This window comes from Megalopta genalis, chromosome 3 (genome assembly GCF_051020955.1).
Source record: "Megalopta genalis isolate 19385.01 chromosome 3, iyMegGena1_principal, whole genome shotgun sequence".
Lineage (NCBI taxonomy): Eukaryota > Metazoa > Arthropoda > Insecta > Hymenoptera > Halictidae > Megalopta > Megalopta genalis.
In genome coordinates, this window is record NC_135015.1 from 8,649,375 (window position 1) to 8,673,751 (window position 24,377).

At 36.6% G+C, this 24,377-nt stretch overlaps 3 protein-coding genes across 3 annotated transcripts; 2 read left to right on the forward strand and 1 right to left on the reverse strand.

Moving 5' to 3' along the window:
- Window positions 1-160: 160 nt before the first annotated feature.
- On the reverse strand, window positions 161-2,416 carry LOC143259049 (uncharacterized). The gene is made up of 2 exons (XM_076519849.1): window positions 2,257-2,416; window positions 161-1,319 (listed from the first exon to the last, which is right to left on the reverse strand). Exons 1-2 carry the CDS (start codon window positions 2,257-2,259, stop codon window positions 933-935), a joined length of 390 nt encoding a protein of 129 aa, XP_076375964.1. The 5' UTR covers window positions 2,260-2,416; the 3' UTR covers window positions 161-932.
- A 9,282-nt stretch (window positions 2,417-11,698) lies between these two features.
- On the forward strand, window positions 11,699-16,003 carry LOC143259053 (uncharacterized). The gene is made up of 3 exons (XM_076519853.1): window positions 11,699-11,836; window positions 14,401-15,053; window positions 15,406-16,003. Exons 1-3 carry the CDS (start codon window positions 11,806-11,808, stop codon window positions 15,595-15,597), a joined length of 876 nt encoding a protein of 291 aa, XP_076375968.1. The 5' UTR covers window positions 11,699-11,805; the 3' UTR covers window positions 15,598-16,003.
- Window positions 16,004-17,371: 1,368 nt separating this feature from the next.
- On the forward strand, window positions 17,372-21,587 carry LOC143259052 (uncharacterized). Its single transcript, XM_076519852.1, has 4 exons — window positions 17,372-17,518; window positions 18,947-19,156; window positions 19,637-20,295; window positions 21,211-21,587. Exons 2-4 carry the CDS (start codon window positions 19,120-19,122, stop codon window positions 21,433-21,435), a joined length of 921 nt encoding a protein of 306 aa, XP_076375967.1. The 5' UTR covers window positions 17,372-17,518; window positions 18,947-19,119; the 3' UTR covers window positions 21,436-21,587.
- The last annotated feature ends 2,790 nt before the right edge of the window (window positions 21,588-24,377 follow it).

Consider the following 24,377-nt stretch of genomic DNA (forward strand, 5'->3'; position numbering starts at 1 on the left):
TTGGCGCTACACGTTTCCTGTTTGATTCTAGTTTATAATTAGAATATCCCATTGCAGTCTGTGTGTATGCATTTATGCACAACTCATGTGTAAAATATCATATCTATTGATCAATTATGCCATGTAGTATCATAGAGGGAATTCGAGTATCGTATTACGGTTTGTAAATTGTTTACTACATTTATTTTGATTTAACATAAGAATGATTAAATGTTTCTTAAATACATGGACATGGTTACTGATGATAATGTTCTTGAACGTTCTTTTTACAAAATCGCCTATACTTGACTCCAAAAATTGACAGATTCAATCAAATAGCAATTTAACAGGAACCGTAACGATTATAATCAACATAAACAAAACGTTGCACAACAATTTGATACCGTATTATAAAATACAATTTCTTTTATGAACAATTAAAAGAAATTCTTACAAGTGATCGAAATAGAATATTCTTTTACATTTCAACATTAATACCTTCAACTTGAACGATAGACATGTTTTCTGTTATCATTATTTTCTACCAAAATTTTAAAAATTACTTTCATCTTTGGTCCCCGATTTTTGCACATTTTAAACTTCTTTGTACGGGTAAACACAAACCGGTTTCACAAACTGATAGCCAGCAACAAAGATTATAAAACAAAGTATTGTGTAAATTTCGCGCGTTCGTTATTTCAAAATAATTTATAAAGATCGAGCAGCGTTCATTTTTTCTCCACGTGACTCTTTAAGTTAAGTATTTTTTTTCTCATTGAACGCAAATTCAGTACTCGTATTTTAAATTTACGTTTCGGGATGTTACTCCTTTGTTGATGTAGTAGATCTCGCCGTTACGCGAAAGAGTACAGCTTGACTAGCAGAATGATGATGGCAGTGCTCTCATCCCGTGTAAAATCTCAACAAATTAACAAATTCGTATTAATTTCTCGTTAATTGCTCGTCCTCATCCTTTGTTCTCTTTGATTTTGGAATCTTGTGTCACCACGATGTTCTTGGATTTGCATCCAGTTCAAGTACCAAAATGGCTGCTTCTCTCTTGGCCAGGTTTTGATCCGGTTAATGAGATCAATGTCACCAAGTGCATCGACTGGCAAGTCGAGCGGAACCGTCCTGGTTGTGGTGGTCGTCGTGATCGAACTATCACTGTTAACCGCGTTTATTCGATTTCCCAGCGACGACATCGCAACTGCCTGCTGTTCTTCGATGTACTGCGGGAGCACCTGGGGGTAGCGACTCCGATCAGCACTGCCGGCGTAAGGGGGCCTCTGAGAATATGCCATACAAAAGACGGCGAATAAAATTGCAACTTGCTTCATCTGTAATGATAAATGAATAAATTTGCTATTATTTTGTGAACAATTTTTAACTGATATTAAAAATCAGAAGCATTAACATTTTGTGATGTAATTCTTTTTAAATATCATATTATTACAAGGAAATCTTTTCTTTTTTTTTTCATAAAATCTCAGAGAAGATTCGTACGTTCATGAGTACGTGTGCTGTACCTCAATGAGCAGGTTACATTTTACAATTAAATAATTTAACGATGTGCCGGTCAATATAAAAACGTTTGTAGCCTTTGTTCTTTTCGAGAAACATATTAAAACTGTCGAACATTAATTTCACGTTTCAATAATCAAGGGACAATTCTCGTTAATTTTAACGCGTTGAACGAAATTCGAAAATTGTTTTCCTCCATCAACTTCAGCTTTGAGCATTTTGAGAAAAGATCTTTCTAATTTTATTTGCTACTTTTCCTCGTAATAAAGTGAAAGGCAGATTTTTATAAATATGTCAATAGAAAATTTGCTCGCATTCGATTTCTAAAATTTTTATCATAGATTTGTGCTTAACTCTATAACTAATAAATATCTACCATGCGTTGTCTAAAGTAATTAGTGAATATGATAATGAATATGAGATTTTGTCTTCAATTACCAAGATAAAATTCCAAAATCTCTACGAAATTTGGTAAACAGTGTATTTTATTCTAAATTGGTTTATTTGCCTGACCCTCGTGTCTAAATAATTTTCAAACTTCGCTAATCAACACATTCTGCGCAAATTTCTATTTTGAAATTATGAACCGATATCACAATAATTAACGGACTGACGAATTATATTTTAAGAAAATTCAAAAACTGTTGAAAGAGTATAGTTAATGGATACCGGCTGCCTACCCGAAGGCCAAGGAAAACACGCCAAGCTACAAGCTACCATTGAACAGGTTTCTCCAGATCTTAAAAAACTTACCATGGTGTTATTCCGATAATAATATTCCTGCTTCGCAAATGGCTGTATGGCGTGCTGCTCGTGGAGTCACAGCTTCTCAACCGTTCGGTTTCGCTGGTGGAAACTAATGTACCCCGAAGATGGCGAGCCGTTGTATATAAGTCCGATAATACCGGAATCCCCACCACGGTTGGGAACGAGTCACTCAAGTTGACGGGGAATCGAGATTTCCCGTACCCTATTCCCCAGAGGACGTCACCACACATGAACGCATATTCTGAGTCGTGAAATTCTCCGACGCATGGGTAGGGAGAAAGAAACGTTTTGCAAAAAACGTCATCCGCATCTCTTTCACATATACGTACTACGCATTCAGTTGCTTTAATATTGATAAACTTGATCTGCTCCAATGCCACCGACTGACGTGAAACATTGCTCGATCATGCAAATTCGTGACCTCGAAAACGACGAAAGCTGAACCTTTATTTTGACTGATACAGAACGTAGAAACGCAAGAAGCAATTACTTGCAGCGGTGCATTAGGATTCGTCATCTGAACTCGCAAAACATAATACTCTTAGACCAGGGATTTTTTAGAATAAAAAATGTTTGCCTTAGCTGCAGGATATTACGCGTTTATTTCTCTTTTTAGTAATTGACCACTTTGAATTTCCTTGAAATGTTCTTGCAGTTTTTCAAGTATATATGCATAAAATCCACAGTTTAGTAATATTCAACGTTGGATGTAACGTGGTAATAAGCGGCTGTAAAGAATTAAATGTAATTATAATAATGATATGTAAATAAATAGTTTAAATAAATTGTTTAAACTTTAAAATAAAGTGTGCAAAAGCGAAACCTGTTCGCTGTCTACTTACATTTAAGTGGATGACCAATTTTCTCTAGTGCCGTGTTGTGAATATATTTCTGAGAAATTATTCACCTAGTCGGCCAAATTCAATAGCGACGGTTCGCCTTCGCTGAGTCGCCATTGAAAATCAATAAGCATAATAAGCACAAGAAGGAAAAAATGATACTCGGTTGGAATGACCGCTACTCGGGTTCAATGTGAAACAAGACTTCCGGAGTACGAGCATTATTCATTTCCCCAGTATCCTTCGTTTCTTAAAAATAATTTATGGAACACCATTAGTCACAGATTGTGATTCACAACGATTCTCCGATTATCCAAATATTGTCAACAGACTCTGGATATGTGTGCAAATGCACGCATATTTTTACAAATTATTTAGACTATTACATTTGAGTTTTTATTTTAGATTATAAACTCCATATATATATAATTTTTATTTTAGATTATTACTTTGAGTATTTATTTTAGATTATTTTAGATTATAAATTTTAGATTATAAATATTTTAGATTATTTAGACTATTACATTTTAGTTTTTATTTTCATATATTATAATATCGTTAATATGAATTTTTTAACTATACTTTCCTGGCAAGCCAGATAAGCGTTGCAATTTCTTGCTATCAAAGTAACTGTACTCTGTCGTTTTGAACGAGAAGTTGCTGTACCATATACGCGGACATATTATTCGACAGATACGAAGCTTTTTTTTTATTATTATTATGACATACGTACCTACATTTATCCAGGAAAAGTTCTAATTAACTTAATCACGACACACGGGCGTGACTGTCACCGACCAAAGGTAAACTTTTCCGTTAGTAATTCCAGTCTTTCATTGCCATTAAAAATAATTGGATCCTTGCAGGAATGTGTTGAATATTCGTGCAGAAGTTCTCTTTTATTTTAAATTCACGATCAGTGGAACTGTTGGATGCAATAAATCAGAAAAATGTGGATTCTGTATGCAAGAAAATAACGCAATTGTCAGATGATTTTACTTTATTTCTTTAATGACTTCACACTTCTCTAACGTATGTTTAAACAAACAGCTGATGTCACAGATAAAGAATTCTGCGGTTTTGAGACAATATACGCACACCTACGTGAGTCTCGTTTAAGAATCGCGAAATTGCAACACAGCAATTTCGGTGGAATCACTGTTTTCCAGGTACGAGACAATTACCATATCGCATCTTTCACATCGTTAACAGTTATTATCGCAGTTACGGATTGACATTGTTCGTTCTGCGATTTCATGTTTCGCGATTGATTCGTAAGGATGACGTGTGGAAATCGAGATGGCATTCCATATTTGGACACTTCCTTCCAATAGATGCCAAGATATTGTGAAACAAAATATCGTCTACACGATATTATATTAATAACAGATATTCACAGACAGTAACGGTACAATAAATACTTTCCATTGCGTAGACATTGTAGACATATAATCCACGTTTCCGTTGCACTATCTTACAATTCCAGAATATCGGTGTCCCTTCCCAGAGTCACCGATCGTGTTTCACACATATTGTAAAGGGAATCGATAATCGTTCTAGGTAAACGCGATTAACCCCTTAATGCACAATTTAAAAAAAAAAACCGACCAACAAAAATCAATTTTTTTTATCTAAGAAAATACATATTTGGACCTTAATTTCAATAAATATGTAAAAAAAATGCAAAAATTACTAAAAATTCAATAAAAATAGTGGATAAATAATTATAGTGAATATTGAATCGCATTGCAGATCGAATTTTGTACCCATCGTACTGTTTTTCAATTACCAGTTACTATTTTGAAGGGGAAGGAGGAGACGAAAAAAAAACTGAAAAATATTTAATTTTACCTAAATTTGTAATAATATAATAATAATATTTATTAGCTGAAAAATATATAATAAACTAAAACTATTCAAAATTTTCTTTTGTATGATAAATTTCAAAACAAGGTGCAGCACATAGCCCAACATTCCTTATTTCAACATTAGAAAACATACCTTTTATACACTAAAAATCCAATTTACTCTCTATAAAAATACACCATAAAACAAAAACGTTTTTATATGTTGACACTAATAATATTTGTAAAAAATAAAAAACAATTGTCTTTGAAGAAATTCACTTTGATAACGTCTACTTTACTTCACTACTTGCTCACGAATAATACACTAAATGTTCATAAGTGCCATCCTAAAAGTGCATATTTTATTCCTGAATAAGCAGAAAATAGAAAGAGATCGGAGATAACTGGAGAGTAATAAATAAATTAGTCATAACAAAACTCACAAAAGTGCCAACGCTAATTAGATACGCAATAATGGATATAGATAGATAGAAACAATTACCAGGTCAGAGATGCTTATAAGTGTCACCCTAAAAGGCCATATTTTATAATCCCAAATAAACAAACTTTACAGCTTACAATACAAAATTACACGATGAATATCAATAAATTGAATGTTTTCCTTGGTTTTTATTAAGTTATTTTTACTGCCCGGATATATTCGAATCTGAACATTTTAGCGACATAAGTTGCGACGCCGACCGTATATATATGGGTCTGCACATTTTGGCCGGTTTTGCACGCCCGTGTTAATACGTTTCTGCGCGTTAAGGGGTTAAGGGGTTAAGGTGTTTGTTCTGAGGCAAGCAATAAGTTGATTTTGCGGGGAAAGTACCATCGTACAAAGTGCTGGAAATACCGGAAACACAAAATCTGACACACGTTTTCACATCCAGCCGGTCGTCTGTCGCGCGCGAACTTTTTATGAAACCTCTCGCACAGATTCCTACTTCTCTGATCGTGTGCTTTCGTCGCCTACGGCTAAGAAGAAAACGCAGGAGAGTTGATAACGAAGTTTACTGTCACGGCCAGATTCTCTATCCCATGGCTGGGAGATTGGCTGACAGATCCCTGGCGCTGGTCTTGGGTTTTTCCGGTTTTGCCTCGGACGTTCGTTCTTAAGGAATGAGTATTAAACTTGACCATCATACCCAGCAATTATGAACCGAGGAGCTCGATCGTATCCATTATATAATTCAAACACCGTAGTCGCAAATTGGAGTTATTCTTGACACGGGATGAATTCTTTTCAAGGTGGAGATTCTCACGTTCAGTCAGCTCTGTTGTTTCTCATCTGTTATTTAGTGTTCTAAGATCGAATACGGTTTGATATAGCTGGTCGAGCGCGATAATTTGATAAGCGAGCAGCTCAATGACAAATACGTCACACGGTATTGCAGTTACATGACCTAGTGTGCAGGAGTTCAATGATTTTTTTCGTGAACTTTGATATTGCTCTTCGGCGAATAATAATATTGATATCTCACGATTGATAGGATATAAAGAGATGCAGTGGACATTAAACGATCGCTGATTTCACGTTTATCATGGTTTTTTAATTTGATAAGTGTTATAGGAAACAATATTTTAAGAGCGTAGTTGAATATTTCCATACTTTCCGAGTTGGGAATTTTGTTGTAGACGAAATGAAATGATGTCAGAAACATTGTGAAACAAATCAAACCATCGGCATAACTTCCTTTACCGATGATTAATCGAACGTAATTTACATGAACGATCTGGTTTTAACTAGTGAAAGAAAACGGTGCGAAATAAAAAAGAAATGCTTGTGGCTAATAATAAAAAACTGACACAGACTTTTACAGGAGTCGCCATCACCTTGAGATGTCAAAATAAGGCGACATAGTTAAATTCATCATTTATCTGGCGTTCGAAACCTGTTTGGAATAAGGTATCCTGTTCTTGTAAGGAGGACGAGCATATATGGTGTCACTGAATGCTCCGTGTTGCTGGTATGATTGGAGATCATGTGAAAATTCGATTAATCCGTATAAAAAATATATCATGTATTGTAGTGTATATATATTTATAAACGAATTCAAAATTAAATGGTTTTGTATATATACTGTTTGTATATATGATCATAAAACGCGTCAATAGAACATAGATGATGAAACATTTAGCTTTCGCTAAATGATGTGCGAATACGCCAAGATCATTCTGATAAATTATAATGTGGAGTAGTGAATGTAAACGCTACTTTATTGTAAATAAATGAGGTGCACTGGGTCTAGAGAAATAAAGTAGAATACAAACAATCGTTTCTAATGCCAGCTGGTTTTGGTAAAGAACGTAATAAAGGTAGAAAAACGCAAGATATTTGTTGCGGATTCAAATATTAAATTGCTCAAACGATTGACATTAGAATCTTTTTGCTGGTATGATTGGAGATCTTGTGAAAATTCGATTAATCCGTATAAAAAATATATCATGTATTGAAGTATATATATATTTATAAATGAATTCAAAATAAAATGGTTTTGTATATATGATCATAAAACCATTTAATTTGGCATCACTAGAGTTTATATTTTACAAATCGTGTTTTTAATATTACTTTGCTTTATTTTACACACGATCGTTCCCCTTGCTTTATCGTGCTCCGGTTTCAATGAACTCGCAGATACAGTGAAGCGTAAATTAATTAATAACCGTTGTGCGTTTACTCGTATTTATTTGTTACAATTTTCTTTAAACGAGAGACGATTAAAAGTATCCCGCTATGGAAATCGCATAATAATTCACGATGTCGTCGAAAAGAAAGATTACAAGCATTACATGATTAATGCAGTGTTGTAAAATTTAAATTATCATTGTATTAACAGTATGCATTTGTTCACGATCATGTTTCCCAAGAATTCTCGGAAATTTCGAGAATTTATAGTATTTATAACGAAACAATGTTTACACGATCATGTCAACTTTGTGAAAACAAAAATGAAAAGTTCATATAAATTGAGTAATAGGAATGTTGAATATCCAAGTGAAAATAAAGTGGAAAGTACAGATGCAAGAAATTCAATTATCCCCTACAATAAAAGTTTACTTTAATTTAATACGTATTTAATACGAATATAATTATAGCAAAATTCCAATTACGTCTGTATGAATCCAATGATTCTTCCATTTACTATTTTACCGACTTTAATCTTTCCGTTACATGTAGTTCCACAATTCTTCGTTCTGAAACGTAGGTGGCGCAAGAAAACCACTGACGAGATACATGGGAACGGATGACATATCAAAGTATGTAGATCCTATTCCTAAGTGCGAGTGTAGATCGAACACCATATCACAGACGAGTTATAGGAGTAGACTTGACATCCAATAAATTATTTTGTCACTCAAAAATGGAGCTTCAGAAGCCACATTACCATTTCCGTGTTGTGTTCGACGTTACCGATATTTCACCAATTTAAACTTCTTAGCGAGAATCGAGTATTCTGTATACCTCGTTTGTGTTATGGCACGTTTGGAACGTTGAAAAGTTTCTGGAATTTCTGAAACTTCTGGAACTTCTGTACCTTCTGGACCTTTTGGACCTTCTGGAACTTCTGAAACTTCTGAAACTTCTGGAACTTTTGGACTTTCTGAACCTTCTGAACCTTCTCAACCTTCTCAACCTTCTGAACCTTCTGAACCTTCTGAACCTTCTCAACCTTCTCAACCTTCTGAACCTTCTGAACCTTCTGAACCTTCTCAACCTTCTCAACCTTCTGAACCTTCTGAACCTTCTGAACCTTCTCAACTTTCTCAACCTTCTGAACCTTCTGAACCTTCTGAACCTTCTCAACCTTCTGAACCTTCTCAACCTTCTCAACCTTCTGAACCTTCTCAACCTTCTGAACCTTCTGAACCTTCCGAATCTTCTGAACCTTCTGAACCTTCCGAATCTTCTGAACCTTCTGAACCTTCTGGAACATCTGGACCTTCTGGAACTTCTAGAACTTCTGGAACTTCTGTTGCCTGGCCTATGTGCGGCAGCTATCCCTTTATTTCACCCGTGCTCGCGATATTTGGGGATAGCCGGTATTACGTAATCGAGAGGTCCTACCCTGCGAGCAGCCGATAGGCGCTATTCGAAGTGCTGATCTGGTATATAGCACGCTCCTGAAAACTCTGTGCCCGATGTGTGCAATTCGCATAAGGGATTGATCTAGAATCGATGCTGAATTTCCTCGGGGAGTGCTCTCGATCCTTTTGAGTGTGCCTACGACCCCATAGAGGGCGGTCTGGCCCACTCTAGTTGCGGTTTCTTCCGCCGTTTAAGCCAGAGCTGAGCGAGGGCTATCGCGCTAGCGATGTAGACGTCACCTAATTGTGCAGTGTTGTCATCAAATGGTAAAGTGTTGCAAACGAGATCATTGCAGGTGATCAACGTAATAATGACAAAATTACGCTCCCCATTCTACGAGATAAATGCCACTCTCAAGGTCCTTGCGAATGACGATTCCAGATTATTCCACCTATCCTTCTTTTTCTACTCTTGTCTAACACATAATTTTACTTTTTATATTGACAATATTTATATACAATTGTCTATTATTTTTCTTATGAACATTTTTAACTTTTCCGAGAACGCGGAAGGAAACAGGCGAACATCTGCCGCTCTTGAACGGGTACAATTGGAGGACTCAGAAGTTAATCAGTGCAAGTCCAATTAGTTTCTCGGTTCAATAAATTCTTTATTGTCAAAAACTTCAACAGACAAAACAATACTTTATTGGCTTATTATCTGGTAATAAATAATTCGTTCTGTTCCTTTATGGGACATGGTACCCTTTATAATTAACTATTAAAGTGCTTAAGTATCTAAATTTTGTATGCTGAGGTGTTTATACTGGCTGATTTTTGACCCCTTCAATTTATCTAACAAATTCATCGTATAAAAGTTTGAAAATAGTACTATCATAAATGAAATGTGTTTTTATTTAGTTCAAATTATAGTTTGACAACGTTTTCGTTCTTTAACATGATAGATTTATTGTACATTTTTTGTTTAGTTGCAACAGCATCTGATCCCTTGGCACGTGCTGGCTGCCAATCATCCTTTATACTTTGTACACGTACGATTTGCTGAACAAACTGTAACATTCAATTGTCTATATATGTATGTACCTATCTTTTAGAATTATTAAATTTGCTGATTGACGTAATACTGATAGATTTCCATCCATTGCAGGTTTTGTTTAAAAGTGGAAGTCAGTTGTTAAAGGAGAAATTTAATATTTCTTTAACAATGTTAGAGACTAATAATGACTGCCACTTATGCTACAATTGTAATAAAGGTAAAATACATGATGAAATACTTATTGAAAATTACTGTTCGCAAACTTAAAGTACTGTAAGATATAACAATAATTTCTTATCGATCTATCCAATGAAATTAACAAATAAAAGATGATTTTAGTCAACGTTGTCCACACCTGTAAGTAATGGCGGCCATATTGCTGGCAATCGTAATCGAAGAACTGCAACAATTTCCTGAATCAGTCCATAAGCCATAAAAAGTGCATTTAAAACCATATTAAATAAACAATCTAATCAACTGCGTAAAATATTTGACGCTGCATAATAAATAACCATCGCCAATATTCGCGACAACTTTTAGTGAGTAGTTAATCGGTCGCATGCGGTTAACGGAAGCAGATTGCAGCACGCTTCTTATTGTTGGAATTTGCCACTACAAGCGGACAATGGCCGTGTTAGAGTCTTAAAGATGGGTCGACGGATGGTCTTCAATTGCACCGTAGAAATTCGTGGGAGTCCATTAAATAATTTAATGTACCGTTCACAAGGGGCCCACACGCGCCGGCTTCTCCTTCCAATTGCTTCCTCGCTCGACGTGTCTTCGCGGTGCACCGCGGAAAATTCGGAAAACGGATTTCGGAAGCAAGCTTTTCCGCAACCGTAGAGGCGAAATGTAGCGTATTTTGGCACGGCCAATAGAAAGCCAATGACTCTCATTCCCCATAAATATTGTCCCATATATCGGCTATTTATTAAGCATATTCTCCTCATAACTGTTAGTTCAAAATATGTTATTAAATTTATGTCCATGATATCCTCGTTGCTATCATCATCTTTATCGCATTCAAACCACTTTATGCTGTCATTGTCAGCACAGTCATCGTATCCTAGTGATAACTGCAGTCGAAATCTTTTCTTATTGCTTCTTCTATGCGCCTTGTTGCTTCTCTTTCATCTATGCATTCAATTTCATTGAATAAAAGTTTTCTCCATCCAAATTTCGATATTTAAAACATGATAGATTCGTTTTGTGCTAATGTTAGCTTCGTACTAAATTGTTAGGATATATTCGATGAAACATGTAGGAATAGCAATGAAAAAAATTAAAAAAATAAAATATTCAGATACTAGAGCATTCGAAAAATGGAGCTTCGGATACAGAAGGTTACACTACACGTCCATTTTCGCATCACGATAAAGTATACCCTACGAGTTAACCAAAAGAGCTGAAAAATATGCTGTACTTAAGCTTACGAGTGAAATAATTGAATAAGCATAAAAACGGAGACAAAGATTCGGTGAGAAAATGCTTGACAGAGCAAAAGACATTGTTGTGAAATGCTACGATTTAAATTGCACGTATGCTTCGACTATACTGGCTGCGCACTGCCACCTCCATACCGGTGGACGGTGGAAGGGGGCCAGGTTTGTCTCCCGGGGGACAACTTTGGACAGCGCTAATTGGTCCGATTAAATTGCACCCTACCTAGTCCACTCGGCCACACCACGACGATATAAAAGCCGGCCAGCATACGGTGATCGCACAACTTTGTTTCGGCTAAACTAACGGCATCAGGATGAATTTTATTGTAGTGCCATTCTTCCTAGGTCAGTTAACTATCCCTCCCACGATTAATATAATACCAGTGACCGGTTATAGTCGGTGTTCTCCAATGGTTTACGAAGGACGGGTCGGGCTGTAACGAGTTAAAACGTTGACACCGTATCGCTCATCCTCGGCCGGTCATTTGTCGAAAATTTCTTCGTGGAACTAGAACCCCAGTGTCTCAATTAAGCTATCCTTGCTCCCGGTGAAACAAACACAGTGAATCGGTAGATGTATCGAGTGTCGGGCATCGATTCAACACAGAAACGGCGTCTGTACTTTTGAGCCGTTGTGGATGCTGTTGGCTGATTCTGAACGACCTCCACTGCCGAACAGTGAAACTGACCGAGTTTCAATTGTTCCCCCCCAAAAAATTTTGCGAGTGCGCTGTTCGAACGGGTGGTTTCTATTTGTAAAAATACACGAATTAATCTATTATTTAACGGTTATCGGTTGAATCAGTAGTGTGGTTTCGACAACAGTGGAGCTAGAAACATGAAACCAGTCGTTTTGGCTAGTTTAGCAGTCTAGTGCTGATAGGTTGGGTGTATCGAGGAGTAAATCAACGGTTTCGCACAGTCTGTCACTGTTAAGGATTTAGGATTTATAGTCGAGGATAAAATCAAGTGGATAGATATAGTGGAAATCGGTGACGATAAAGTTATATGAAATTAACGAAATCCAAGGATCGCAGCGAGACGTGTTGCGGAAACATTCGGATGAAACGTTTTAACAAAGAGAATAAAATAAAAGTTGCACGAATCTGATTTGAATTGCTCCGAGGCTAGTAATACTACAGGCGTTAATAGAATATAGATGAGAAAACATTTAGCTTTCGCTAAATGATGTGCAAATATGCCAAGATCATTCTGATAAATTATAATGTGGAGTAATGAATGTAAACGTTACTTTATTGTAAATAGATGAGGTGTAGTAGATCTAGAGAAATAAAGTAGAACACAAAAAATCGTTTCTAATGCCAACTGTTTTTGGTAAAATACATAAAGGTAGAAGAACGCAGGACATTTTTTGTGGATTCAAATATTAAATTGCCTAAACGATTGGCATTAGAATCTTTTTGAGAATTGATGAGAAAATATTCCACTGCATTAGTGAAACGATTAAATATAATGGAATACGTGATAGGATATACAATAAAGAATATACAGGGTGTCATGTAACTGGTGATACGTCTGAATAGGGGCTGATTCCACGTTGGAAATATAGGGTACATTTTTTTCATTGGGGCTTCGTTTTCGTAAAAAATCGATTTTAAATATCTGCTCCGTAAACGTCCACTCAGCCAAGTGTCAAATCAACGGACGTCCCTGTAGATTGTCTTGAAAACCACTACCGTGTTTGTAAATATCCTCGGTGTTATCAATTTCTTTGTTACTCTTCACCACAATTTCCACACCTGTCACCACCGGATTTTTATTCGTGGAGTCGTTAGTTAAGTATATCCTATATACCAACATAAACCGAATACTGAGCAGTTAAAAGGAAGAATTATCATAGCGTTTGAAAAACTCAAATTGCCAAACAACACTTTAGAAAACGTACGTAGAAATGTAATTAGAAGAGCACAATTACGTAAGAGACATCATGAACGTCATTTTCAATAATATTTGTAGTTATAATATATTTATAGTTATAATATAGTTTTAATATCGTTAATATAATTTATCTAACATTAAATAAGATTTATTTCGATTTTTTCGAAAACGAAGTCTTCGATGAAAAAAATTTATTCGGTAGTTCCGACTTATTTTCTGACGTAGAATCAGCCCCTATCCAATTGTATCACCAATTACATGGCACCCTATATAATAAATAAGATTTAAATATATAACAGTAAAACAATAACCTTTTCAGTACTGTTTAAAATGAAAAACTATAGCAGAAGAAATATCTTGTTCATATTATTTTTATGACTTTATGTTATATTCATATTACGAATCATAGAAAGATCATAGTAGATTAAATTTTTCATAAATATCACAAATTAAACAATATAGCTTTCGCTCGGATATTAGAAGTTTAATTCGATAAAACTTGATTGATACTTACTTCTGCTATTCACTTAATTTCGTACCCGACTTACGTAGGTTTACAACCTGCAATCGTTTAGAAAACATTCTTATTTTCACACCGAATATAATCAGTCCCCATGCAAATTTCTATTTCGATGCATTATTTTACAATTGTGGGACGAGGAACGAAATTACGCTGTTAGTTAGAGAAATCCTTACGATAAAAATAAAGTGAAGGTCATTAAGGCATTTTGATGCAAATGTTTTCTCGTGTAATGTAAGTGTCATAAATGCATAAAGATTCGCAGTTCAAGTATGCAGAAATGATAAACATTTACTACATTAATTTTTAACATACAACTACCCTCAACAGGGTACGAATTCTAGCAGGGTAGTAGAGGATAGAAGGGTAGTAGTAGTAGGGAAGTTCTCGACGAACTACCATTCAAAGACCAACTAGCTTAAAAGCGTACATTAAAGGCGATCGTAAAAATATTAAACAAAAGCATTAAAATTCTGCAATCTCGTTTCAGCTGCTCAGGTACCGGACAACGAAATCACGTGGAAGAATGGGCCGGAGTACACATACAACGTGAATTACGACACGGTGTTCACCCCGATTTATACGTTATCTTCGATAACGATTCCTCCCAGCTGTGAATTACATTTCACTGCCCAAATGAAATGCAGGCCCAGGGAACCGGACAGATTGCATTGTCACTTCAACGGCACCAAGGTCGCGCATGCAATGTCGCCGATATACTGCTTAAACCACACTCTCGGAAACTCATCTTTCGAGATGAAGTACAACGAAGACGGGCTCGAATATTGCAAATCCGATGACGGGCAAGAAGGAAACGATGCTATGAGTTACAATTTATATCAATTTATAGCGGTCAATATGAACTTGTGGGCGGATATCGACGCAGAGAAGATCAGCGACGAAAAGTCCGAAAATGCAAGCTCGGACGGATGTCCAGTTACTTATCAGATTGAAGCAATGCCACCGAGCGAAGCGACACCGAAGCCGGATATTCCACAGCCTGCTGCTTCTTACGCTTTTCACTTCACGAAACCGCTTGAAATGAATTTGAAGGACGGAGTGAACGTTACGAAGGTGGTAAACCTGGATAAATGTAATTCTACAGAGAATTCGACCAACTCGGGCTCGTCCACCATGACATTGGTACGTAATTGTGTGATATATCGTGCTTTGTTTCGTAGAAAATATTGTACGAAATATTGTGCTCGAACTTCCAAGGTGCAAGTACAGTAAATTCTCCCAAATTGTCCCTCAGCTTGTACACAAAAATGGACAATTTAGGAAGAGGGGTTACGATCATTCGTGCCTTATTAGTTGTTGGCATTCGGCAACTATAAAAACGAATAATCGAATAATCGTATCACCTATTCCCAAATTGTTCATTATTTACAAGCTGGGGGACACTTGGAGAGAATTTACTGTACTTGCATGTGCCTTAACGACAAATATTGAAAGTATTCGAAATTATTCAGTGTTGTATTTTGCGTTATTCCAGATATCCAGCAGAGGCCAAATGAACATTACCAGCCACAACTTTACTTCGGAAACTACGAACACATTTAACCTGGTCGACTCGAACTCGATGGTTCTTGCAATACGCCGGGATGTTATTCGCTTGACGTTCGTCAGCATGGAACCCGTCAAAAGAATCCTGAGGACACTACCCAATGTTGGGACAGTCATATAACATCGCGAATAGGGTTGTTGATGTAGAGAAAACATGTCCCGAATAAAAGTGCAATATAATTCATAACAAAACTTTCCTCGACTGAATCGCTCGACGGATGCTCGCACGCAACGTTTCCGTGCATTGCGTTTAATCACTGATTTTTCCGAGTCTTTTCTCTACACGAGTATTAGGGGCTATCTCGCACGCATTTTATGCGCAGGGCCGTAGGCTCGACTCTCCACATTTGTCAATGAAATAAATATTAACTCAAAAGTCGCTTGAAGCTTGAAGTGATTCTTTTCGCATTGTTCTACTTGTATGAAGCTAGTGTGTATTTGCGATACGAGCACGAAAGCAGAGCCCACGTGCTCCATAATTGTACGAGAAAGAGGAATCTGTGTTAATAAAATTATTTGAACGTTTATCAAGTGCATTTGTAGTACCAAGGTGTTTGCTTTAACCCATTCTCGTTGCCATGAATTCAGAAATAAAAATTTTTGATTACGCGCAGCTGTTGTATCCCTAACTTTTAGTAAGCATTGACTCCTTCGGAAACGTAAGATATTTCCATCCCTGTAATGTAAAAATTTCTGTGCTCTTTTTCTCGAAGAGTGTGTGAGGAAATTGAAATATAAAACAGATATAAAACGAATTCTTGACCTTCGAGCATTCATTTATACTTCGTTTCGTCAAAGAAGCCTAGTGCACCGATTTACCGCGAGACATTTTCATTTTATTTGAACAGCAGGACATAAATCCAGGCACACGTTCTGAGTCCAGTCATGACTTAATATTATAAATATAACAAACGAGTATGACTCTAAAGTTCAGTGCAACAAATAAATATATTTTTGTGGTTTAATAAAACGACTGAACATCATATTACCATGTTTACCGAGTCACACGGTATTCATTCAGTTATAAAACAGAAATAAGAAAACCATTTTGCACAAATACGTGCTGACCTAATCGGAACTGAAGCGAGATACCATGATCCATTTTAATGCACGATTGACGGCACTGGTCAGGTAATCGTATTGCGCTTAAAAGACTGCTGCATAATGTAACGGGTTTCTGATCTATCTGTGCAATTAACAATCGAACATTATTACGTAAGAATTAAAATACGTTGACCTACAGAAATACTCGTTGTCTAAAATTTGGTATACTTCGTAGGCAATGAATAACTCGATACAGTGTAACAAAAAAAAATATGTATTATCGTGTAGGTTTATGTAAAATTGAAGTACATTGATAGATTTAATTTGATAGATTCAAAAGATAGATAGTATTTGATAGATACAAGAATATTTCTAAAGATATTAAAAAACGTATTTATATTATAAACTAATAAACAATTATTTACTATAGTACATACATTATGGTAAATACCTTGACATAAAACATGAAAATATATGGTCAAAAAGTTTTGGAACACAGAGTTCTTTATGATGCATAAATTGGAGCTAAGTTACCTCGTAGAACAGACGAATGAAACGAGTACAACAGCTATTAGTAAGTTGCAGATTTTATGCATTTATAATAAGTATGGCTGGTTGCCATGTTCGCTTATTGCGAAACAATAAAAACATCAGAAGAATTTGGCGATACCGTTTCATTACTGATTAATTTATTCCAGTTGCTCAAGATCTTTTCCAGCGACTTAACAATAAAAATTCAAAAATCGCACGGTGATCACTGAAATACCTCGACTAGTCAGCTCATCGACTCGATTACATAAACATACACGATAACGTATAATATTTGAAAGAAAGATCTAGTCCATGGTTGGGGTAGACAAAGACGACGCAGAGAAAAGAGTAATAAACGTGCAACGCGAACAGCCTGCATTGTAACGGCGAACAGCGAAGAGTTAACAACGCACGGCGACTAGCGAATCCACACGGCGTACAGCGTGGATCACCATAGCAAATACGAGGTATAGGAGTAGACCTAGCACCTAATGTATTTTTTTGTCACACAAAAACGGGTCTTCTTGAGCCCCATTATCATTTCCATCTCATCGTCATCGATATTGCAGAAGTCCTGTAAACTTGCCATTGTAGATCTGATACAACTTTGACACTCGGCGCGAAATGTTTTCTTTTCGCAAGGGAAATCCGGCTATAGACTTTTTTACTATTAACTTATTCTGCGTTGTTGTTCGATTCATGCCGTGGCTTGGCTTATTTTGATCGGAAGAGCAACTCCAGCTAATTGCCTGGATGTTCCCACAACGACATTATTAATAGTTTTTAAAAATTCCTGCAATTAGTAAATGACAGTGAGTTGTATAATGCAATGTTTCTAATATTAATCATGAGTATTGATATTCATGATCAGAACTAAACTCGTTGATCTACACACGTGACTATCGGAGACTATCGTGTACTCCTTAGACTAAAAATGAAATCTTTGTTATGTTATAGAATTATATATTGCAGAAACATTTCTAATCAATTGGAAATTCCCTACTTAAAAAAAGCCTAAATTTATTTTATTTCATTTAATAATAACTAGAATTATACATATTAATAATGAAAAACTCTATGCGAAATATTTTCGGCAATATCTGTTTACGGAAATAGACTAATTAAAAGAACTTATTCTCACACAAAAAACACGAATCAAATTATTCCAATCACAATCTACGGCGGTAGTAAAATAGCATCAATCTGTAGTAAGGAAAATCGACTTTTTCACAATTCATGATTAATTAACTATAAATTTTGTCAAATTTCGTAAGTAATGACAATTGATATTTTGTGAGATATTAAAATGTAAGATCACTTTAATTTATTGAAAAATTTAATTCTATACCGCGTTGAGTTAAAATACTATTAAGTATGGAAGTATTAAACAATATAATAGGAAATCTCTAAAAAAAGGCACGAGTTAATGGAATTAGAAAAACGTTGAAATGCGAATAACAATTGTTTACGTAGAATGATATTAGTGCAATAAATGTATGTGTTAACATTTTTACGATCAAGAGCCAATCAAAATTGTATATTTATAATTTTCAAATAAAGTATCCATATTCGTAAAATAATGTTTCAATGACAATAATTATAGATATAATATCAAATGGAAAAATAAGATTAATAATAAAAATAATTCAAAATAATTTTTAGAGCAGACAACGCTATAAAATAGGAACTAAATTTCTGTGCTGCAGTCTTCTGTACTTCGTTCGCTAACTAATTGCTCCATTTAGGGGGAGGGCGCGAGAAAACCATCGGGTATCAGCGATGTCGGTATTTCAGAACGTGTGGCACCAAACCCCGTACGACGCTTGGTCTACTCTGACACACAACTGATCGTAAATTCGATACACATAAATTAATCGATTCGAGGAATCTTTCAGAAGCAGCCTGCGGCCCGCGCCCTTTATTTTTCGGCTGGAAATAGAGTGCGGCTTCGGCAAATTGGCTGATCCGATCGATCCTAAGAAGAGGTCAGCAGCGTAGCTAAACTGCCACGGTATAAGAGCGGCCCGAACATCCGATTACTCCATTGAAGTGGTTGCACGGTGTCACCATGGAGCTAATCACGCAAGTGCTGCCATTTTTCTTAGGTAAGCCAGTCGAAAGCGGTGCGTAGGCACATGCGTCGAGGCGTCTGATGGTCCGGTGCCGGGTCGCGTCCGGTTCTTGGCAGTTGGCATAATATCAGACGCACGTGCGTGACACGAAACGATGCTGCCGGTAGTGAAATATCGTCTCTCGATGGTTTCCCACTCGAGAGTCGGCCCAGCCGAAGGGATTACGCGTGGCCCGTGTGCTCGTTCCCGCACACGCCGGCTGTCGAATCGGAAAAGATAGGGAGCACGGGAGGCTCTCGGGGGCACGAGGTGCGTCCGCGTGACACCTCGTTCAAGACACTACCGGCCGGCTCTAATCGGCCTATTCAATCCTGGCAATCATTCAATTCGATGGTTACCGGTCGCGTAGTGTCCTATATCCATACGTAGCAAATCGTCCGGACGAACGTTCACGTTCGCGCGACCTACATCTACGCCGGCGATCTCTTCTTCACGCGAGAACACGTTTTTCAGTGGCACGTGTCCCTATCGAACAACCATGGACCCATGGGCCCGTCTACACGTTTCGCGTCGAGGTGAACTCGACCGCGATCCAGCGGGACGCGATGTACAGCTTCCGGCTGAACATCGCGACCAAGCTCGTCTGCCAGCCGAAAAAGAACAGCGTGCTCAGCTGCAACTTCAAGAACTCGATGACCGACAGCTTCTTCACGACTAGCCTGGACCCGAACGTCCCCGGCAGTCCCGTGAACACCAGGTCGCAGCAGAAGGCCTACGAGATGTACGAGGACCAGTTCGAGGTCGGGTTCGGGGAGCAAGGACTCGACGGCTTCCTGGTCTACAAGAACATCCAGCCGCGCGAACTGGACATGATCCGTTTGATCATCGACCAGATGAACATTGGGAATATCGCCACCGATTACACTTACCACTACCAGAACATGGAGAACTTCACGCAGGGCATCTGCAACACCCTCGTCTTCGTCACAAACGACAAGCTCGTCGAACGGCCCTGGACCCATTCGGACTACGTGCTAGGCAATCCGGAGCACGAATACAACTACTTCACCCTGGTGCGGATAAAGAAAGTCAGGGACATGAACGCGTGTACGAAAAAGGTGCCGTACTTCTTCGGGTACGCTGGCAGTCGCGAGGATCTTGCTATTAGCCCGGTAAGGATTAAGCCGATAACTGGGAGTATCTTTGACGCTGAACGTACCGAGCCAGTCAAAATCATCGGATTCGCATTTTTTTGTTTTTAAGTCGCTGAAATAAAGCATGCATGAAATGAACATGCATTGCAATAAAAATGGCGAGAAGACTAAATTAATACAATCTTGTCATCTTTATAAAGCAACACGCGTTAGTTACTTTTAGGGCTCGGTAGGTTTAGTATTTTATTCGGTTATTTTCGAAGAAACTTTATGCGAATGTTCGCATGATTGCGGAAACAATAGGACTTGACTGCAGATTTGTGACGAAAATGGGTTGGCGAAGTTTATAACAGCGGCGAACTCAAAAGAATTTCACTTGGATTTAGCTTCCGCTTCTTTCGCCATTGATACCGAGAATTTTTGTAATACTTTCTGCTGAAACATTGTTTCGTATAATCCATATTTTACGAAATATGTCAGCGTTATGAATTAAACGAGACTATATCGGAATCTCAGAAAATATTCAGCTAGTATAAGAAGTTAGGTAGTTTAAATACACGACCCGTGCGCTTCTTAATGATGGGTTTGCTCAAGCATTCGAAGAAGTATGTTTTGAATTATTTATGGAATTTTGTAGTGTACGCGGGATCTATTGGAATTGATTGGAAACATCGAATGAGGTCTAGGTTATATTTAAAATAATGCAGCGGGGACCCTTAGTCACGATCTCCATTCAATTGTCAAGGGGTGATTGAGCTAACACCCTCATCAGATCCGAATTGTTTGTAGCGTGTCAACTAGTTTTCCGAATTGTCACACTTTTGTGGGCCGATAATGAAAGGATTGATGAATTTCATTATTTATACGTGTCGTATAATTATTGCATATTGTGATTGATTTGTGACCGATTGTTCGATTCCTCTTCTGTTGCAGACTTTATCGGAAAGTCGCGTTCTGATCACCTCTACCGAATTCTTATCAGGAACGAGGAACGTGATCAGATTGAACAGAGGACGGGAATCCGTGACTCTGGACGAGAACATAACATTATGGCTGGAGTCGATTACTCCAGCAAAGCATCATCCACCGGAAGTGAGGGCACCGGAAGAAGTCAGCATTTTTATAAGGGATTGGACAAAGATCTACACTATGCAATAATAGCGATGCGACGAACCAGAGATCCATACGACGTACACAGGAGCATCATGACACTGTACCGATATATTTCACTATTGTTGAAAATAGTGTAATTGTACGACCGCACGATTCTATGAATAAAAGGGAAACCTTCCGTTTGTTATACAGGGTTATTTTGCGGAGTAAATTCTGTCCCTATATGTGTATATTTATAGGTAACTGCTTTGGAAATTAGGACACCTCAGTTTAATATTCTATATATTTGATCGGTTTAACAAACATACCAATCACAGAACTGAACAATAAAGCTTACATTAAGTGTTCGAAATATTTTCGAAGTTTTTTTCGAAAATTATTAATGATTGTTAACCATTGGTTATTGTAACTTCGTTCCACGCGTTTTGTAAAGCAGCTTTTAACTCATTTTTTGGTGAGTCGTCGTAGCGTGCAGCGTATTTTTTTTTTAAAAAGAGTCATCCCTGAGCAATGACTTCTGACAACAAAGGTCATAAAACGTACGCACATGTTATAGCTAACAGTTTGCTACCAAAGAAGGATGAAGACGGTTTGAAAAAATTAATCAGAGTGTGCATATTTCTGCCTGGTTCTTCCTTAGTAGAAAAAGTATCCAATGAAGCAATTCGTTTACAGGATGTCCCAAAAATATCTCGCAATCCGAAAATGGGAGGGGGGTTCCTACGGTTATTTGCAGTAACGAAAAATAGTGACCAATGAAAAGCAAGATCAGCTTGCACGAGACAGACAAGTCAATAAGCAGAACTGAGCTCGCCTCTTATTGGTCAGTGTTTCTTGTTAATTACTCGTAAACAAAAAGCTACGGATTGCATTTTCGCTAAGGAAAAAGTTATTTCAAGTGACTTTAGGAATCCCCCATTTCCGGATTGCGAGACATTTTAGGGGAGACGAGGTCGTCATTCTGAACAAATTCTTCGTATAGAAGTCCACCGGTCAGCCATCGTTTCCAAGATATTTACAGAAATGGACCATGGAACGTAATCTGCTTAACGGCCTAACCGATTAAGATGGTCAAAATTGCCCTTAGAGGTTTTTTAATAAGTCTTATACCGTCCGATAACTAACCAAGAAAAACCCATCTGTGCAAAATTTCAACCCTGTAACTTGCCCGTGACCTACTGACCTACTGACCTCCTGACCTACAAGTCACCTAGTTATCCCCACACGCGCAAAATCCCCTATAATAAATACTTAATTATATAATTTCTTAAATAATTAAATTAACATATAAAATTTTACTTACAAATATAACCATAATTAATATTTTATATTAAAATTTTAAAATATTGCCTGTATATTACCCCTAATTAGAATTATTTATATATATATTAAATATTTATTTTTATATATTTTCTTATAATTAAATATATAATTTAAAACTTTTAATATATAATCAATAATATAATTACTAAAATAATATTTAAATTTATATAATATTATTAATTAAATTATATATTTATAATAAATATATATGTAAATATATATTTACGTTTAATAATTATATATATATATATATTTATATCTATATTTAATTAAATATATTATTAATTGACTATTATTAAATAATTATATTTATATAATAATATATATTTATAAATTAATATGTTACAAATTTATAGAATATAAATCACAGAGTCATTAGGTTTATTATAATACATATTCGATAGATCAGCTATAAATGTAGAAATATCTTCTGCCCTCATAGATATATATAAATGGATCCATCATATAAATAATTAATATTTTATAAATATCCTTGTTTATCTTTATAATAACATCCCCTAAAAGATGGGTACACAAAAATTGAAGGTGACTTTATTAATAGCAGAATAAATGTAGCAATAAATTAAGCTGATCACATTCCGTGGTCCACCCTGTATGTTACCGGCTGCCTCACGATTAAATTTCTTATCATTTCGGATCTGAAAAATTACTAGATATTGTTCGAATATTCTAACATAAAGGTGAAAAGTGTTTTTCTTAAAATTATTACTTACACGTGGTGAAAGATATAGGGAAACATTTGATACGTGCTGACAAGCGTAACACGAAGCCTGAGATAGCCCCCTCTTGTCGTCACGCCCCGCTGTGCCATTGCATCCATCAGTGCATAAAAAAACTGTATGATTTCATTTAAAAAAAAAAGAAAACACGACTGTCAAATACCCCCTATGCATTCACTTACAAAAAAGTTATTACTTTTATTAACTTGAAGTGATCCTTTAACTAAGAATCTTTCAGTTGCACACAATTATGCGCATTTGAAATAAATCCTAACTGAATTCGTAGAACCAGATCATTTTTACGCTTGCAACTCAATGACATTTATAATATTTTGTGCAACGTTTACAAATGTCCAATGCTCTGCTGATATTAGCGATCACAAAAATTTCACCACTTCAGAAATATCAACGTTCTCAATTTCATTCTTCGTAATATTCTTCATAATATCGCTGGAACAGATCACGCAAAACTCTCAAAAGAATTTATTATTAAATCGTTTATCACGTTGAGCGCGCCGCGTCGGTCAAATATGGTTGACGCTAATTTTTCACCAATTTTGAAAATTCGTTTTCATTGTGATATATTCGAACAAACTGAATTCGACTAGAATATTTCGGATGCGAAATAGTTCTAGCGTCGTTCGCTACGGTAAATTTTAACTTTCTAGTTTCGGTTCAATTAAAATTAAATTGCTTTGACTTTGTGGGAATTTTAGTGGTTGATTGTCCGCGCTGAACGTGTTAAAAGACACTTAGAGGAAGCGTTTATAACGATCGAGATACTGAGATCGCTCTATCCGGCTCGATCCGCACAATTAATTTTTCGCGTGCCGACCACGTCTTCGTGAAGTCGATTTTCTGGTCGGACCGCGGAAACTGACAGTCGACGTGCGGGACAACACGGAAAAGCTCTGCAGGAATGAT

Excerpts from the sequence above, each read along its gene's own strand:
- LOC143259053 (XM_076519853.1), top strand. The coding sequence starts at position 11,806 with ATGAATTTTATTGTAGTGCCATTCTTCCTAG. Across the intron at positions 11,837-14,400 it reads TGTAGTGCCATTCTTCCTAG|CTGCTCAGGTACCGGACAAC; the intron begins GTCAGTTAACTA and ends ATCTCGTTTCAG. Across the intron at positions 15,054-15,405 it reads GCTCGTCCACCATGACATTG|ATATCCAGCAGAGGCCAAAT; the intron begins GTACGTAATTGT and ends GCGTTATTCCAG.
- LOC143259052 (XM_076519852.1), top strand. The coding sequence starts at position 19,120 with ATGGAGCTAATCACGCAAGTGCTGCCATTTTTCTTAG. Across the intron at positions 19,157-19,636 it reads AGTGCTGCCATTTTTCTTAG|TGGCACGTGTCCCTATCGAA; the intron begins GTAAGCCAGTCG and ends CACGTTTTTCAG. Across the intron at positions 20,296-21,210 it reads AGGATCTTGCTATTAGCCCG|ACTTTATCGGAAAGTCGCGT; the intron begins GTAAGGATTAAG and ends CTTCTGTTGCAG.